Consider the following 17,129-nt stretch of genomic DNA (forward strand, 5'->3'; position numbering starts at 1 on the left):
TGTATCTATACACCTGAGAACCCAAGAGGGCCACCAGTCTTCACATCAGAGCACATCAGGCCAGTCCCACCTGATCCATGGGAAAACATGCAGCAGATAAATAACTGAAGGAAAAACAGGAAATTAACTGGCCACACTACAGAAAATCCCCTTAGTACAGAACCTTGGAGTTATTCTGGTTGGGAAATGTCTTGGAGATCAGTGTCCAACCCTTAAGTCTGGATTTCCCTCTCCCTCCTCTCTATTATCTTCTGTCAGTAGTCATGGATATGCTGTTGTTTCCCCAAACACTGTTTGAGAGCAGGCTGAGCAGCAGCTTTGTGTGCGTGGTTGTGTAGTGAAGTCTACAGATCTAAAATCTGCATCTGCATAAATACAGATTGAGTTTAACCAATGAGAAAAAAAATAAAAATAAATGAAGCCTAAATGGCCTAAAATTTTTGAGGTAGCAGATCTGGGAGGTTTTTGGTAGTGACCAAAGCTGAGGGCAGAGCAGTGGCTTTAATCCCACACAGCAAGAATAAATGCATATATTTATATTTCCTATGCTTTAATTAATTCCTAGTGTGCCACAGTTTATAGCCCCTCTGTGGTGTTTGTCATTCTCAGCCCCAACTGCGATTTTATAGTGAGGTGCAATGAACAGGCACCTTGAGGTCTATACCCACAGAGACACACTTTAAACACAGCATTTCTGGAAGCTTCCGACCCAAAAAGTCATTGAAATGCATTTTTATTGCACTGAAGTCGTACACACGCACACAGAAACATGTCTTATTGCAATGATTTATGGATTTGGGAAGCAAATGAACCAACAAAGCCTTGGAGGCAATTAAAGATAGAGAATGTAGAGCTAAACAGAATCACAATACTTAAATAATCAGCCTTTAAAAAGAGAGAATCAGCCCTGATGGTTCTGGATCATTACTGAGCACAAACATCCCCTGCCCTGTTTTAGGGAACAAGGATAAGTCTTTGAGGAAAGTGTTTTTAAGTCTAAAAATTATTTTAAAGAAAGCAGAGAGTGCCATTGCACATTTTTACCTTTACAAATATAAACCAGATGTAAAGAAGAGAAAGGATCAACCTTCTTAGGGGAAAAACACACTGTTTTAGCAATTAATGATGCAGAATCCAGGCTTCCAGGCTGCTACTAAAAGCTTACACATTTTTGGATGGGAAAACAGGACATTATACGGTGTTTGAAACAGGACCTTTTATATTAAGATATAAAAATATACTTTGTTAAAAGTTAATACAAGTTTTGAGGAGCAAGACAAATCCACGTTGGGACAGATCCTCTGTGCGCTGATGGATTGCATCAGGAAGCCTACTGGCCTAAACTGGGGGCTTCCCAACCCTCTCAGGATGTCCATACACACCCCTAAGGTTACTGGAAAGAGGGTTCCTTCTTACCTTCTGTTGGTGAATCCCTGAAACTAAAATCTGTCCCTGGAGCTGGGATTTTTAAAGAGATGGGGCCACAACAGCACCTGAAGTTAAAGAGATGAGAGTTTCTGTTCTTGCTGTGTTGTGCCTTTAAGTCATGCTCTGAATTCATTTTAATATTTTGGGGTTATTCTTTAAATCAGGATTAAAAATGAAAATGAGGCACTGATAGGTTATGGCTTCTTTGAGTCAGAGAGCCCAGAGCTTAGGTTTTCAGGGCTTGACATCAGCAGCCAAGGGAAGGAATTATTTCCTTTACGTTAAAATGGTTTATCCTCTGCATTTAAGGGTAAATTAACATGCAAAGGGTGAGATGACTAATTCAGTGGCGTAACTTCATTTCAGAGGAATTGAATGTTGATATAAATGCTCTACTACACAATTTAGGCCAACCACTTAAAATTCCTGCTTTGTGGTCTGGAATCAGAACAAACAAACAATCATTTTAATCCATGGAACTTGTCTCTCTGCATGCTGATCTTGACCTCAAAAATATTCTAAAGATTTATTTTAAACCTGAAATAATAATGAAACATAAAGCGAAGCTTAAGTGGTTGTCTTGAGGTGTAGTCTTTGGATGAAAATCTAAAATACCAGATTCAAACCTAGGAACACTTCCCTTGCTCGCCTTTCTCTGGACTCCTGAAAGAATGATTTTGGCAGTTTTAAGCAACCAACTCCTATTCTGAACGCGGCCTTAATTAAGATATGCAGTATTAATTAGGATAGTGCAATACAGAGGAGCATTCCTCCCCATCACTCGCCTATGGCCAACAAAACCTCTCCTCCAAGGCAGAAAACGAGGTCGCTCGCAGGTTACTTTATAGACAGTTGAGCTTCTGGTGCTGGTTCAAGAGCTCCTTGACGAGCGTCTCTAAGGAGAAGAGGTGCTCATCCACATCCTCTGGCACGAGATTCCTGATGGAGTCGGCCAGCTCGAACAGGTATTCCGTGTTCCTGCCGCTAGGCCCGGCGGCGCCCAGGATCTGGCGCGCGATGTCCTCCAGCGGCGCGGGGCCCAGGTAGTTGGGGTTGTCGCGGGTGCCGATGTACAGCAGCACGTCGAAGGGCTGCACCGACGTGTCCTTCGGGTAGAAGATGACCGTGGTGGTCCTGTAGCCGCCCTTCTCCCGGAAATCCAGGTAGGCCTTCACTTCTCCTTCCTTCCCGGCGGGTAGTCTGTAGGCGACGCCCCACACGCAGCCCTGGCCGAGGAGGATTGGTTAAAAGGATGCTCGGAAATCGTTGCGTTTAGGCAAAACTTTCAGGAAACTGATTTTCTGCCCTTCCGTTGGTTTTTGCACTGTTTGTGAGAGTCACTAAATGAAAGAGCTGCTTGAGTCAGGCGATTATCAGTGAGAACACTGATCACCGCAAATTGATCGTCCTCTTTCTGCTCATGCTGAAGTTTTTCTAACAGAGCAATTTCTTATTTTGTTAATATTTGGAGTAGTAAATAGACTCAGTACAGGCCACTAAGGAGCTGGCAAAAAGGACACAGAGTTTCTTCTCCCTGACCTCATAAAATTTATGTCTGAAAAGGACAAATTTAAATAATGCTGAATTTGAAGGAATTTTGATCAGACCCCTTCTGTTTAGTGACAGTTTGGCAAGGACCTGAGGGTCACCTACACCTGTGACACCCCTGGACTGGTGTGGTGTGCTGAGATACCTTCACAATCTGGTTAAACCTTATGACGCTGAAATTAAAGCAATTACATTTATCATTTGATGTTGATATCAAATCATGTATGTTTGGTGTATCTTTGTATCAAATTCTGCGTCTCACAACTGCATAGACAAAATGACTATTCTAGAATATACTTTAAAATGTCCCAGTGGTAATAACAGACCCAAACTACTTCCAGTTTATATTGATTATTTGAAACAATCAAGAGCCATTGGTGTAACTCTAGGAAACAGAGAGAACTTTTCCTTAAAGATAAGACAGTTATCTGCCTGTAGAAAAGCAAAAATTAACAAGTGGAAGTGCATCAGGACATTCTGTACAGCAGTACTGTACCTCAGCATCTTCAACCAGGGTCACAACTCTTCCAGGCTAAAATGCAAAAGAAGAAATCACCATTCAGTCAGGTGCTTTTGCCCCAAATCATGAGCAAAACCAAGCCACGCCAAGAAAAAAACAAGTAACAGGAATGAAATGCTCAGAGAAATTCAGCACAATTCCAGTAAGGTCCAGATACATTGTAAGTATTTTCTGAGAATAGCTTTTAATGTGTATTAGAGAAAATAAACAACATGCTGACAGTGCCTGTGACACAAAAATTAAGGCGGTCAGAAATGGGGATGGGCTTGAATGTCCTTGGTTCACATATGCTGTCCAGAATCAATTCTATTGCAGTTTAAAACAGTGACAATTAATTAACAATAACAGAGTAAGAATTTCATTAATGTAAAACTATCCTCAAGGAGCCCTTTGGAGCCTCACTGGATGGAGGGAGGATACCTTGCAAATAGCTTGTTTTCTCCACTAAGTTAATTCTTGTAGGAAAAAGTAAAAAGCCAGTTTGTAAATACAGGAAATAAAATCGTTGAAGTTTGTTGCATAAAACTTCAAAACATAAAACCCTATGTTGAACTACATCTGCAGTTTAAAGTTGCTGCTTTTGGCATCAAATTAGTTCTCTCCCAGCATGAGTCATTTATTCCTGATCTGACTGATAAAATAAGGCAACAAAGCTACATGAACACGAAATGATTCCTTTTTCCTGAGGAGAAATGAGTCTGTATTCAAGATACATCAAAGATAACTTTGGTGTTCCTTTTGGAATGTTTTTTTTCCATAGTCATTATTAGTTCTCTGACTTGTGCACTCGCAGTGAGTCACAAAGATTTTTGTGAATTATGGATTAAAGAGACATTCTGCGGTGGAAATCAACTTTCTTGTTCTTGCTAGGAATGTCTGTAACTGTAGCCTAAATTCATTAAATTTCATTTAAATCTAATTCGATTTCATATGAAGGGCAGTACTGAGGAGACCTTCTTGTTCAGGTGGATTGTGTGATGAAAGAAAGATCTGTTTGCCTAAGGAAGGGCAGGATATTTAGTTAATTGCTTTGCAGAGTCCTTGTCTTGCCTGAAACTACTGAAAACAAACATTAAGAAACAATTACTGAATACTTATTGATCAGAGGAATTAATTACTGTTTGTAGTATTAGGAATAACCCTCTGATAATATTTTTATCATACAACTAACATGTAATGTGCTATATAATTGTAAGAACTGTTTTTTCCTCGTTGCTGTTCTTTAACATCTGTCAGTGGTGGCTCAAGATGCGTTGTCTTTGAGCTCTGTCCAAGTTATTTTATGGTGTTGGAGGTTCTAACAAATGTTATTCACACCTGGATTAAACCTTCCACGAAACAAGCTATGTTCTTTGAAATAATCTTGATGCTTTTTTCTCTTTTAAAGCCGCTTCAGGTTTACAGTGGAGTCACCTGGGCACAGGTTATACATTATCCTCACCCCCGTGGCTTAAAAGCACATGACACTCTGAATGCTCACTTGGAATTTTAGCTTATTTTCCTCGCTGGTTTTGTGCGAGGTGGTTTTTTTTTTTTGTTTTTTTTTTTTTTTTTTGTGGTTGGTTTGGTTGGTTGGTTTTTGGTTTGTTTGTTTGTTTTGTTTGTTGCTTGTTTTGTTTTGTTTTTGGGTTTTTTGCTTGGTTGGTTGGTTGGGTTGGGTTGTTTTTTTTCCTCCTTTTCCAAAGTCTGGACAATTTTAGAACTTGAAGTATTTACTAATCCAGGACTTTTCACCGCAGTAAAACAAGTTGAAATACAGCGGGGGTGGGAGTTCCTTAGATCACTAATTGTGGCTTTGCTTATTCCCCGTGCACAGCCTGACAGCCCGTCCCTCACCGGGGGTATTTACCGCCCTAAATGACCGATGCGGGGACTCGTGAGCCCTCTTTAAAGCGCTGTTCGGCGTTTCTGTATAGCCCTTGCGGGCTCCGGCCGCGGGGCAGGGCCCGGCTCGGCCACGCTCCCCCCGGCCCCGGCTCACCTTGCCCGGCACCCCGCGGTGGTCGGTGCTGCCCTGCCAGAAGCGCCGGCTGTAGCCGCGGACGCGCCCCACCAGCTTCTCCTGGTAGGGGAAATCCACCTTCCAGATGAGGGAGCCGTAGCCGAACACCCACATGGCGGCCCGGCCCGGCGGGGCCTGCGCAGAGCCGCGGGGCGGCGGCTGAGGGGCAGCGCCGTGGGGCCGGGAGCTGTTCGTCCGCCCCGCAGCCTCCTCCCACCCCGCAACCACCGTGTCCTGCAAAACCCACCAGCGAACGCACCCCGGCCTGTCAAAGAAACGGGCCAGGAGACCTTCTGCTCCCTGATTATGCCTTTATTAGAGAAGGGCCTAGAGGTGGGGGCTCGGGGTGCGCGCCGCCGCCGCTGCTCCCGATAGTCGACATCCAAGAGAAGGGCTCACGCAGGCCTGTCGTTTCCGGCAGCACTGGGGGCCTCTGCCTCGCAGGGATCATCCCAAGGCTCCTCTTTAGGCTCAGAAGCCTGAGGGGGTCTCCGTGCTCGAGTGCCATTCAAGCCGTGGTGACTCACTCGTTGAGCTGGAATGGGTGTGATTAGCTCCATTGGGTCCTTCACAGCACGCAGTGCGGAGTCTCTTTGTGTGTTTTAAAGTGGCTCCTTGGTCAGGGTCGTTTTATTCCTAGGCGGCAACATGATTTTAATATGCATGGGTGCGCAAGTCCTTATGGGGAACGTGGCATCCATTCCGGGGAGCAGCGGCTGGGCCACCCGACGAGTCAGAGGGGATAAGGGGTACAAACAACTAAAGGTAGGGTAATAAAACAGATAAAACAGATAAAAACCCTTTAACAGCGAACTCTTAGAATTGAAGGGGGTAGGTACATTAACTGGGACATTAACTGGGAATTTCAACCAGGGTTAGAACAATAACAGGCAACACGGCTGGAACAGAAACAGGTAAATCCCTTTGCAGTCTGAAGATTTCCAATTTTATTCATAACACGACCCACAAATGAGCTCCTCCAAGCGCCCGCCTGGCCCTCCCAGCCCTACAGCCAGCCACATCTCCCCGAACAATGGCCTGTCCCCAAACCCCCCAACCAGCTCGCTAACAACCGCCTCTGCCTTCAAATCCCGCAAAGAACCACCCCTTTTAACCTCATAAACAACCATCTCTCCTCCAGCTCAACCTCACCGTAACTCCCCAAACACCTTCCAAACGACCACCTCACCTCAAACCCCGCAACCATCTCCCCTCAAAACCCGCAAACCACCTTCCCCAACCCGCCCCAAGCAACTAACCCCCCCAAACCACCATCTCCCCAACCAAACCAAATCCTCTGCGAAATAGACAAACCCCTCCTCGTCCGTATATTGTACCAATATATACCCATCTTTTTCTTCCCCCCTTCAGTGCTTTCGTCCTCCTGCAGAGTTCTGTACCAGGGATGGATTTCACAGAAGCCTATTCCGACCGGTGCTCGGCTGCGGGCCTCGCAGCCAGAGAAGGGAATGTTGAAATTCTGAGGGAATTGATTGATCGGGGATACAGCATCGACGTCCCAGATAACAGGGGCTGGTTGCCCATCCACGAAGCTGCAGCGCACAATTCCAGTGAGTGCCTGAAGCTGCTCATCGATACAGGTAAGGAAAACCTAATGGGAAATAGTGTGGGTTTCTGCTAAATTACCCTGTCATAGAAAATACAAGTTACATAGATTTATCCTATCTTTGTTTTGGGATTTTCTGTGTGGTTTCCCAACTGTGGTAAAGAGAAGTTGACACACTGCAGTTCATGGGTGATACTTGAGGTGATAACAGCACGTTCGTGGGTGTTCCGTACGCCATGTATCTCAAATAACTCTGTTATTTTCTTAAGATTACTGTATTTTGTAATTCACTGCCAAATATCCCTTTTTCCCCTTCATTATGGTCCTCTGCAGCTTCAGCTGAGGAGTACATCCACTCGAGGACATTCGAAGGGTTGTGTGCTCTGCACCTCTCGGCTCGTCACGGCTCTGTGGAATGTCTCCAGGTTCTCCTGGAAGCTGGGGCTGACTTCAACAATGTCACCACTGAATCCAGCAGCACCCCGCTCTTCCTAGGTGACAACATCTTCCCGGAAACCCCAAAGAGTTGAAACTCACCAGTTTAAACTCAAGTTTCTCTGAGTTTAAAATCACCAGAGTTTCTTCCTTGCCTGCCATGTCGTGTCTTTTTGTAGCCCTAAATACCAGGCTTTGGACTCAGAGATGGAGTGGATGTGGAAATAGCCTTTTGTTTGTGGGTAAATCTGCTTCAGACAGTGTTTTAAAACAAAATTATAAAAGCAAACTGGCTTTCTGCATCAAGCACAGAAAAACTTCAGGAGGTTCAGGATTACATCTGTATGAGGCTGTTTCAAAGCCTTTTTGACTTTTATAATTCCTCCCTAATTCTTATGTAAAAAGACTTGGTTTTGACATTCCTAGTTTGGCAGTTAAGGTCCGTTATTTTAGATTTTTTTTCTATGATTTATGTTTGACCTAATTGAATGCTTAAAACTTCTGTTATGGTGAATCCTGAGGGTCTAAATCATCTGATTAAATACGTTTATTGATTTACTTGCCTCTGTACTCAGACATCACGACTGCCATGTTACCTTTGTTTCCAAGTCTTTTCCAAGTTTGGGGGAATTTTGACATAATTTCCATTCTCCAGCACTGTTTTGGCATCTAACCATAAAAGGCAAGTAATTATATAATGGGCAAGTTTAAAGGAATTATGATTATTCTTTAAGGAATTTGGCAGTGAGACCTTTTCAGCTTTTAAATCCAAATACTTAAATTATTTCTTTTTAAAATTCTTCAATAAGAATTTTCTTTTTCATTACTGTTCCGTGGAAGCTGTTGAAAACAGACACACAGAGGTGGTCGAGTTTCTGCTCCAACACGGAACAAATGTTGAAGGTTCTCATTCTTGGTCTGGATGGAATTCTTTGCACCAAGCTTCCTTTCAGGTAACCTTTGAGCACATCATGTAATTTCTGTGTAACGGGTGTATTCTGGGGGATAATAATCTCCTTAATAATTGCTGCATTTTTGTCAGGTAATTTTTCCTAACCTACCCTAGCAGCCATAAGCTTGTACTTAAAAATATGTCGACTTAATGGTTCTAACACATACAAACGAGTTTATCATGTAAATGAGCAAAAGTGATCAATTTGGACTTGCCTAATTTCTTTTATCATTAAATTTTCAGTGCATCTTCAGAATATTGAATATATTGTGGGTTTTATTCTTTCTATCTGGACCATGTGGGGAAAACCAAATTATGCAATTTCCTCACTTTTCCACTGGTTAGGTCTGACATTTATTTCAGGGTTCCACTGAGATAATGCAAATGCTCCTGGAGAAAGGGGCCGGCAAGGACTGTCGAGATGACTTTGGAATTACCCCTCTGTTTGTGGCTGCTCAGTATGGCCAGCTGGAGAGTCTGCAGCTGCTTCTGTCCCACGGTAACCACAATCCTTCATTTCTCTTGCTACACTTCCATCAACTCCCACTAAATGCAATTTTAGCTCCGCTGTAACACACCATCATTTCGAATATTAGAGGTTTTATTTCCTCATTGCTGCGGAAAACTTGCTGAATTTGAAACTACCCTGTGAAAAATGATGACTGATGGAGGTGACCTGGGTTTTGTTTTGTGTCAGGCGCAGACGTCAACTGCCAGGCCAAGGACAGGGCCACCCCCCTGCTAATTGCTGCACAGGAGGGACACCTGGATTGTGTGAAGCTGCTGCTGGCTGCAGGGGCAGATCCAAACCTCTACTGCAATGAGGATAACTGGCAGTTACCCATTCATGCAGCAGCGGAGATGGGCCATGCAATGTAGGTGGTTGCAGAGGTATTCAGACAGAAGGTCCTGGTCACACAAATACGATCCCCAAAGGAGGAAGTTCAGCCCTAAAAGGGAGAAAAAAAAATGATTGCTCGAACTGATATAGTTTAGAGTTCTGATTATTTTCGTATTTTAAATGTCTCGTAGTAGTTTCTTCCACACTGACAGGGAGTAGGTTTAGATGAAATATTAGGGAGAAATTGTTCCCTGTGAGGGTGGAGAGGCCTAGCACAGGTCTCCCAGAGAAGCTGTGGCTTCCCCATCCCTGGAAGTGTTCCAGGCCAGGTTGGATGAGGCTTGGAGCAGCCTGTGATAGTGGAAGTGTCCTTGCCCATTGCAGGGGATAGAACTGTATCACCTTTAAGGTCTCTTCCAACCCCAACCATTCTATGATTACGTGATTTTTAATTCAGCATCTAACCTGAGTTTGATCCATATCCTAATGAATTTAGAGGGTTTTCCACAGTGCTGAACCAGACATCCATTTACTCCATGACCATATTACTTTTCCATTTAAAAATACAAATAACTACATTATACTTTATACATTATATATTATACATTATGCATTACTTGAACAGCTTCTAATTAGAATTCTGTATTAAGTAGCAGAAGTAATTATATGCAAATATTGAATTAGCTGGACCAGCCAGAAAAATCAAAGCCACAAGGCAGTTTCTTTAATCTTTACAGAGATACATTTGTAGCTTTGCCCAATTTTAGAGATACAAGTCAGTTCCATAGCAGAGAGCCAAGAGTGGAAGGAAGTTTTGGGAATAGACCACTGGGGAGAAGGATCTCTCAGGAGCTCTGTGATTCACACGTGGACAGTACTTAAATAAATAAATAATGGTACATGACTGGCAACTCTCACGCAGCACAAGTAAGTTCCAGCAGCAAGAGAACTAGTGTTTGTCGCTAATGTGATGTGGTCTGGGGTGTGAACTGTAAACAGAATGATTTTTCTGTTTCGCAGAACTAAGAATTCATTTCCTTTGCAACTCACACTTCCAGTTTACTTCCAAGCTTCCTTGGAGATGGGATTTAATGTGCAGTCGTGTTCTGTTGCTGTAAAAAAAATTTTTGGGTAATAGGAAGTAGCTGTCACTGGTTTGGTTTCAAATACCTCTTTCCAGCCGAAATCCATCCCAAAGCACAACGTTTGCCAGGGGTCTGTGTATGGATTTATAAAGCTGCAAATTCAAGAGTGAAAAACCATGATTTTCTTGCGAAGCTGCAATGACCGTGTGAAGAAATGACCACGTGTTTAAGATTAATCAATGCATAAGATCAGAAAACAGTGGTTTTAAATATCTGCAGGATACTGGAGTTGCTGATTCCAATCACTGACCGGATTTGTGACAAGGGTGAGGGCAAAGTGAGCCCCGTGTATTCTGCGCTGTATGGCGGGGACAGGGTGTGCCTGGAAATGCTGCTCAAACAGGGCTTCAGCCCAGATGCTCAGGAGTGCCTGGACTTTGACTGCAGGTCCCCCATGTGCATGATCTTCCAAAGGCAGTAAGCAAACCTCTTCTATTTTGAAATTATTAATAATCATATTGGCTTTATTTAACTCACTTTAAACGTGTAGTTTCCCACCTTCTTCCCTCAACTGCTTTCTATCATCTAATATTTTTCCAGAATTACAGTGTGCTCCCCGTTTGCAAACACTCCTCTTTAATATTTCTCCTTGGGAATATTAATGTGAAGGCCTGGAATGTGACTCACCTGCTGCACTAAAGGAAAACATCTTGAAAACTGGCTTTTGAATCCTCTCAGATTTTAACAGATTATTTCTTGTACATAGATTAAAATTTATTTATGATGTAGATACTGCCATTTAAATTAATGAGGTTTGTTAGTAGTGAATTTAGTTCATGGCCTGCTCCTAGGAAGATGCCTTTAAAAGTCCTTGGACACCATTTTTCCCTTTCTGTCCTGGTGTTGCTTTGTAACAAATAATTTAGGAAGGGATGCAGAGCAGGTGATTGCACTGTGAATGAGGTAGGTAGCAAATGTCATCACTTCTATGGAGTAATGTGCCATCTAATCACTAAAAGGCAGCACCAGTCATAGTCTCAGTCCTTATCCTATTACCTTGTTGCAGTGGGTAATGATGAAAGGATTTTAATAAAACCATTTTCAAGTGTCTTATTGAAGACAGATGTAAAAAATAGTAGGGGCTTTCTGAGGGAATGCTCATGGGATGTCCTGTTCCTTCTCCTGCTCACAGGTATTTTGAGTTCATTGATGTTCTTTTGAAATATGGGATCACCCTGCGTGGGATTAACTTGGCACACTGCCTGTGCCATAAGAAGTTTGCTCTGTTCCGGCTCTTCCTGAGGTTGGGCTGCTCCCTGCCCTTGGAGGAGGAATTAAGAGACTTCATCCATTGCAGCAGCACAGCACAGAAGGAATACAAGGAATGGCTGCCCTGCCTGCTCCTGGCTGGCTTCAACCCAGTGAATTTCATGTGCAGGTTCTGGTAAGCAGGGAGCCTTGTCTTTATTTACTTAAACATCTCGTGCTAATGTGCAAAGCTGCTACTGAACAGGGCTTTCACAGGATGGCCCTTGATAATCAGTTTCCACCATCAGGAACGGGAGGGGTTGTGGAAAGTCTGAAATAAATCATTCACACCGTCGTGTCTGGAGGCAGTAAAACAGTTTTATTTGGGAAGAAAGCCAGACAGGCAATTGCCTTTCTCTAGAGTAGCAATAAAGCATCACTTCGCAAATTTGTATTGAACATCTCTAATTAACCCCCAAATTTAGCTGCAAATTGTGTGTGTAGTACTTTAATACAGCCATAGTAAGAAGAAATTCCAATGGGAGAAATAGGTCAGGAGGGATGGGAAACAAATGGGAAGTGAAGCTGAGCCAAGACTGGGAGGAGAGGAAACGGATGTAGTTTGAGACTGTTTTGTTTAACACAATGTGGCAAAAATTCCAGTCAGATTTTCTAAATTATTATTCATATTATTGAGGTTTTTCCACATATAAGTAACAGCTCGGTTATGTTTTATATTTGATTGGGCACTACAGGATTAAACTTACAGTTATTAAATATTTGTATTATCTGCAGGCTGTAGTAAACCAGTTTGCAACTCAGTGACTGAATGAATCTCTCTGTCCTTGTGTATCACATGTGATGCTTTTTGGTCTTTTATTCTGTAATCTACAAATGCTTTTAAAAGGTATTTTAGGACAGTCTTTGTTACGTAGGATTTTCTCCATGAGTGAGGATGTCCTTAATTTCGTCCTGGAGTTCATGAATTGGAGCAGACTTCCTCCAATTGTGGAGCAACACCTTTCCCAATACAAGCAGAAGTTCACTTGGATTTCCAAGAGCCATTTTGGTAAGGAATACAGGCAGGAAAATAATGCCTCCATGTATCCAGCTTTCAGGCTGCAGGTGGGGAGATTTAGGAGAAGATGACAATATGACTTAGTTATGTTTTATATTTCTAATTTGATTTGTATTTCCAATGAAGCTTCTGTCCTGTTTTGTAAGTGCTGGACAGTAATTAAATACAAGCCATAAAAATGTGACCAGCCAACAAGATTCAGTTGGTTGTGCAGGAATTTTTCATCATTCAGCCTTCAGAAAAGCAGGTCATGTGTTATTTGACTGAAAAACTGCACTTAGGTGTCTTTGTTAATGATTTCTTTCAAAGAAAATTCTTCTTTAAAAGGGTCTGTAATAATTTTTAAGTTGTCCAAGTGATAATGTCATTTAATAATACTTCCTTTAGAATGTTTGAAGCTAATGAGGATGGTTTTGGAGTTAAAAAACAAAAGGGCGTTATTTGGGGAAACTGAGACTAAGTTCTCTCTTTATTCCCTTTTGTATTAGTAAATATATTTGTGTAGCAAGAGCTGCTCTGTGTTTGACTTGGAGTTTCGTTTTCCAGCCTTCCTTCCTTCCCTGTCCCATCTGTGCCGCCTGGAGATCCGCTCCCTGCTGGGGAGCAAGCGCCTGCGCTCGGAGCGCGTGATCCGGGAATTGCCGCTGCCAGCCTGCCTCCAGGACTACCTGCTCTACCTGGATGTGCTGCAAGCCAACACTATCCCTAACCCTAACCTGCAGGATTCACTGGAGCAGGGAGAGGAGGGAGCTCCTTTGGGTCACTCCAAGGCTGAGGATATGGAAGACGGACACCAGTAACACCAGTGCTCCATAGCGGTGGTGCCAGTGTCTGGACTCCGCAGCTGCAGGTTTTAGAATAGGAATCAGGAGACTTGCTTGGGAGAAGAACTGCTGTAAGTGTCTGTTGTAATTCTTTTTACGCTGTAGTTTTGTACTACAAATCGAATTTTCCTATGAGTTCTGTGATTTACTTGTTTAAAATCTGTTGTAGCTTTCTAAGCGAACATTTTCTGTTTCTTTTCTAACTCTTGGGGAGTAAAATGAGCTTGTTCAGTGAACACAGCTTACAGAGTAGTTAAAATGTGTCAGTTGATACTTTATTCCAAATACAGCATTTACCAAATAAAACCATCTGAAAGTCAAGGAACACAATCTTGTATCACTGTTAAGAATTTGTGTTGGGGAGGGATGGAGCTGAACCAGGGAAAGGCAAGTAACATAAGAAAGGAGATTGCTGAAGGAACAGTAATTTTTTTTTTCCCCTTCCCTTGGTGTCAGTATTTGGCAGAATGTCAGAATTGGAGGCGTGGGGCCTGCGCCCAGGCCCTCCGCTTGCATAGCCCCCAGGCAAGGCAAGAAATGTCCCACAGGCACATCAACAGTGTGCCAGCAAAATCCCTCCTGTTACGAAGTGCAACAGGACTTGCTGTTCCTGAGGCCTGGTGACAGGTTTGGGGCAGTGTCGTCTTGGGAAGACAGCAGGGTCTCTCACACTGGGAAGGCCCTCATCCTCCAAAGGTGAATCTGGTGCTGCCAGGATCACTGGTAGTAAATGCTGAAGGCATGGAGGATGTACAGGAAGGCCGTGAGGAAGGCGAAGAACTGCACAAGAGGAAGAAGAGGGAGGGTCAGCTGGCAGAGTCAAACCCTATCTCCTCCCAGTGTTCTCAGCTTGGGGAAGCCTCCCAGCCTAGAGCTCTCTCCAGCCTCAAACGGGAGGCAAAACCTCAGCCTTTCCCAGGATGCAGCCACGTCAGGCTGTCTGTGAACTGGTGGACCCTGAGTAGCCAACGCTAGCTGCATGACCCACAGAGAAGAGGAGGTGAAGCTCTGCCCAGTGTGACACTGTGGCGCTTGGGGTGGTTCTACTGTGGCATTACATGAGCTGTTGCCTCTCCCAGGGGGAGCTGTGTGTCCTGCAGGCTGGCAGGGTGCTCTGGACTCACCGATGCGGCACTGTTGAGTTGGTAGTTGAGTGGTGCATTGGAGCTGAACTCAGAGTTGATGGTTGCATTAGCCTGCAGGACAGCGGCGCTCATGTACAGAATGGCCGTGGCGCCATGGTACAAACTGTCCTGCAAAACAAAGCATCTGTGAGTGCCCCAAAGGGGGACACGTGCCTGGACAGGGCTGGGACCGAACCCTCCCAAAGCAGTGGTTTCACATCAGAGCTCCCCTGCACTTTGCAGTCGAGGCAAAAGGAGGAAAGGGTTGGTGTGTCACCAGCCATGGTGGTCCTGCACCCACGTTGCTGCTGCCAACATCTGCCCGTGTTCCATCCCCTCCTTACCAGCACTTTCCAGTTCTCGCTGTTCCTGTGGAAGCCGAGGAGGTAGCTTAAGAGGAGCAGCAGGGAGATGAGGCAGGAGGTGAGGGACACGTACATCACCCATCCCTGAAGCAATGGCAAGGAGACGGAGGTAGCAGCAACAAGGATCCACACCCAGGTCCCGCAGATCTGCCAGGGACAAACAGGTGCCTCTGATGAGTGTGGGATGAGGAAAAGCTCCTTTCCTCCCCAGTTCTGTCCTCGCCTCCCTCTCGGGCTGGCCGCAGCAGCCAACGGAACCCCTGCATCTTTCCCAGAGCATCCTGATGCGACAACAAGCAAGCTGGCCCTGGTTTCCCTGAACACTCATGGGAAATGAGTATTCACATGAAAGGGAAGGGTTTGCTGCCGCCTTCCACACAAGGAAATGTGTCACCCCAAGGGATTTGGTGGAGAAACCAGAAAATGTGCTTTTATCTGGGAAAAGTGAATGGCTGCCTCATCCCAGCCCTGCCCACTTGTTAATCTCAGGGGCTTGGAATCACAGCACGAGGAAGTCTCCTCTCAGCTCCATGCACCAGCTTGGAGCAAGTTGCATGCTCTGGATCCACCCAAAATATTTACTGAGCACAAAAAGCACACGGGGTTATCAGGATGGGCCTGTGCCACCCGTGCCATCTCAGCTGTGGTGGGTGAAACCCCTGGAATTGCAGCAGGGAGCTGAGCCCACTGCCACAGGCAGGGATTGTGCCTGTGAAGCATGGGGTGTGTGGGATATGACAAAGTACACCCGCTGCTATCTTGGCCGGTCCCACTGAATGCCCTCTGGACCCAGAAGCAATTGAAAGAATCCTGGAATGTCGCACATTACAAGACGCCCAATTGCATTCAACCCCTGGATACAGAGAGCAAAATTCCCTTGATTTTCAAGCCACTTCTTCCTAACAAGACCTCAATGATATCAAGAGCTGCTCCTCTGCCCTGGACGCGCCAGCAGCTCTTGAGCCTCTCCCGGCCCCCGGCAGCCACTGACCCTCACACAGGGTGTGATGGAGCTGAGTCTACCTTGTCCTCAAGCTGTTCCTAAAACCCCATCAGGAATACTTTGTGCATTCAGCATAAGCTCAAAGACAAGATGTCACTTCCCAGTGATGATGCCTTAAGGATGGTTTCGGGGGGTTTTAGCCAGGAGCGGATCCCTTGCGGCAGCGGAGCGAGGCATACTCACGATCTCCGGCAGGATGAAGGCGTAGGGGATGGTTTTGAAGACGGCGGGTCCGGAGGGCAGGGCGGACTGCGTGGAGGCTGCAGAGGGACCCACCGAAGCCATCTCTCCTCGGGTGACTCCGCTCCGCTCGGCTCCGCTGGCGCTCGCCTGCCCCGCGCCGCGCCCGTGCGGGATTTAAGGGACACGCCCGTGGTACGTAACACGGGAACCGGCCCGGGCTGGTGCCGCGTCTCTGCCCCGGCCCGAAGGGTCCCTGGCATCGCCCTTGACTGCGGCGGCTTAGTGCATCCCGCTGCCAGCCGGGATGGGACAGAGCGGGACCCCGGCCCCACCGCGCAGCAATGCAAGGTCAGTAACTGGAGGGATACGGAAAAAAACTTCCTACACCTTGCCAGGACAGAAATGTTTCCTGCAAACAGTTGTCCTTGGCACGCTTCCAAGCCTGAAATATTTTTACCTCCGCTGTTGCTGCCTCCTCCCCTTTCTGTGCAGGTTTCTGCCCCGTGGTCCCGCCAGATCCCTCCCCACCCTCCGGGCGCATCCAACCTTCAGAAACTAGCGGGTCAATTTTACAAACACACCAGGAGGGGTTGGCACTGTGATCCCAAGTGCCCAGCAAGGTTTGAGGGAGAGCTACAGGAATTTCTGCCTCCTGGCAAATGCATTTTGGATTCGGGAAGCGCTTGCTGCCTCATCCAGTGCCCCAGAACTCCCACGTAAGGGGTGGGATGAAAGGCTGGGGGCGGCACTTTCTGCCTGGTGGCCCAGAGAGGACAGAATGGCCCCATTAACACGGGCAATGGGCTACAGAGGGAGGAGGACACTGTCCCAGTGAGATATCCCAGCTCTGCTAGGTGAGACAGATGATGCCCCAGGAACTCGGCTTCTGTGCCAAGCTCTTGCGCAACACAGAGCAAAGATCAAGT

The 17,129-nt window shown here is 45.4% G+C and overlaps 3 protein-coding genes across 4 annotated transcripts; 1 reads left to right on the top strand and 2 right to left on the bottom strand.

Moving 5' to 3' along the window:
• Positions 1–717: 717 nt before the first annotated feature.
• Positions 718–5,657, bottom strand: CHAC2 (ChaC glutathione specific gamma-glutamylcyclotransferase 2). The gene is made up of 3 exons (XM_066316631.1): positions 5,478–5,657; positions 3,473–3,508; positions 718–2,654 (listed from the first exon to the last, which is right to left on the bottom strand). Exons 1-3 carry the CDS (start codon positions 5,610–5,612, stop codon positions 2,271–2,273), a joined length of 555 nt encoding a protein of 184 aa, XP_066172728.1. The 5' UTR covers positions 5,613–5,657; the 3' UTR covers positions 718–2,270.
• On the top strand, positions 3,565–13,858 carry ASB3 (ankyrin repeat and SOCS box containing 3). 2 transcript variants are annotated; one of them, XM_066316628.1, is made up of 11 exons: positions 3,565–3,656; positions 6,870–7,099; positions 7,399–7,560; positions 7,680–7,742; positions 8,341–8,453; positions 8,816–8,951; positions 9,150–9,327; positions 10,658–10,855; positions 11,571–11,822; positions 12,562–12,695; positions 13,251–13,858. In XM_066316628.1, the coding sequence occupies exons 2-11, from the start codon at positions 6,904–6,906 to the stop codon at positions 13,502–13,504; spliced, it is 1,686 nt and encodes a 561-aa protein (XP_066172725.1). In that variant the 5' UTR covers positions 3,565–3,656; positions 6,870–6,903; the 3' UTR covers positions 13,505–13,858. The 2 variants fall into 2 exon arrangements, with proteins under 2 accessions (XP_066172725.1, XP_066172726.1); XM_066316629.1 differs by lacking the exon at positions 7,680–7,742 and having other exon boundaries at positions 3,567–3,656.
• MALL (mal, T cell differentiation protein like) lies at positions 13,782–17,074 on the bottom strand. The gene is made up of 4 exons (XM_066316632.1): positions 16,204–17,074; positions 14,997–15,164; positions 14,653–14,781; positions 13,782–14,308 (listed from the first exon to the last, which is right to left on the bottom strand). The coding sequence occupies exons 1-4, from the start codon at positions 16,303–16,305 to the stop codon at positions 14,246–14,248; spliced, it is 462 nt and encodes a 153-aa protein (XP_066172729.1). The 5' UTR covers positions 16,306–17,074; the 3' UTR covers positions 13,782–14,245.
• Positions 17,075–17,129: the final 55 nt, after the last annotated feature.

The sequence above is a fragment of the Sylvia atricapilla genome, chromosome 3 (assembly GCF_009819655.1).
Source record: "Sylvia atricapilla isolate bSylAtr1 chromosome 3, bSylAtr1.pri, whole genome shotgun sequence".
Taxonomy (NCBI): Eukaryota; Metazoa; Chordata; class Aves; order Passeriformes; family Sylviidae; genus Sylvia; species Sylvia atricapilla.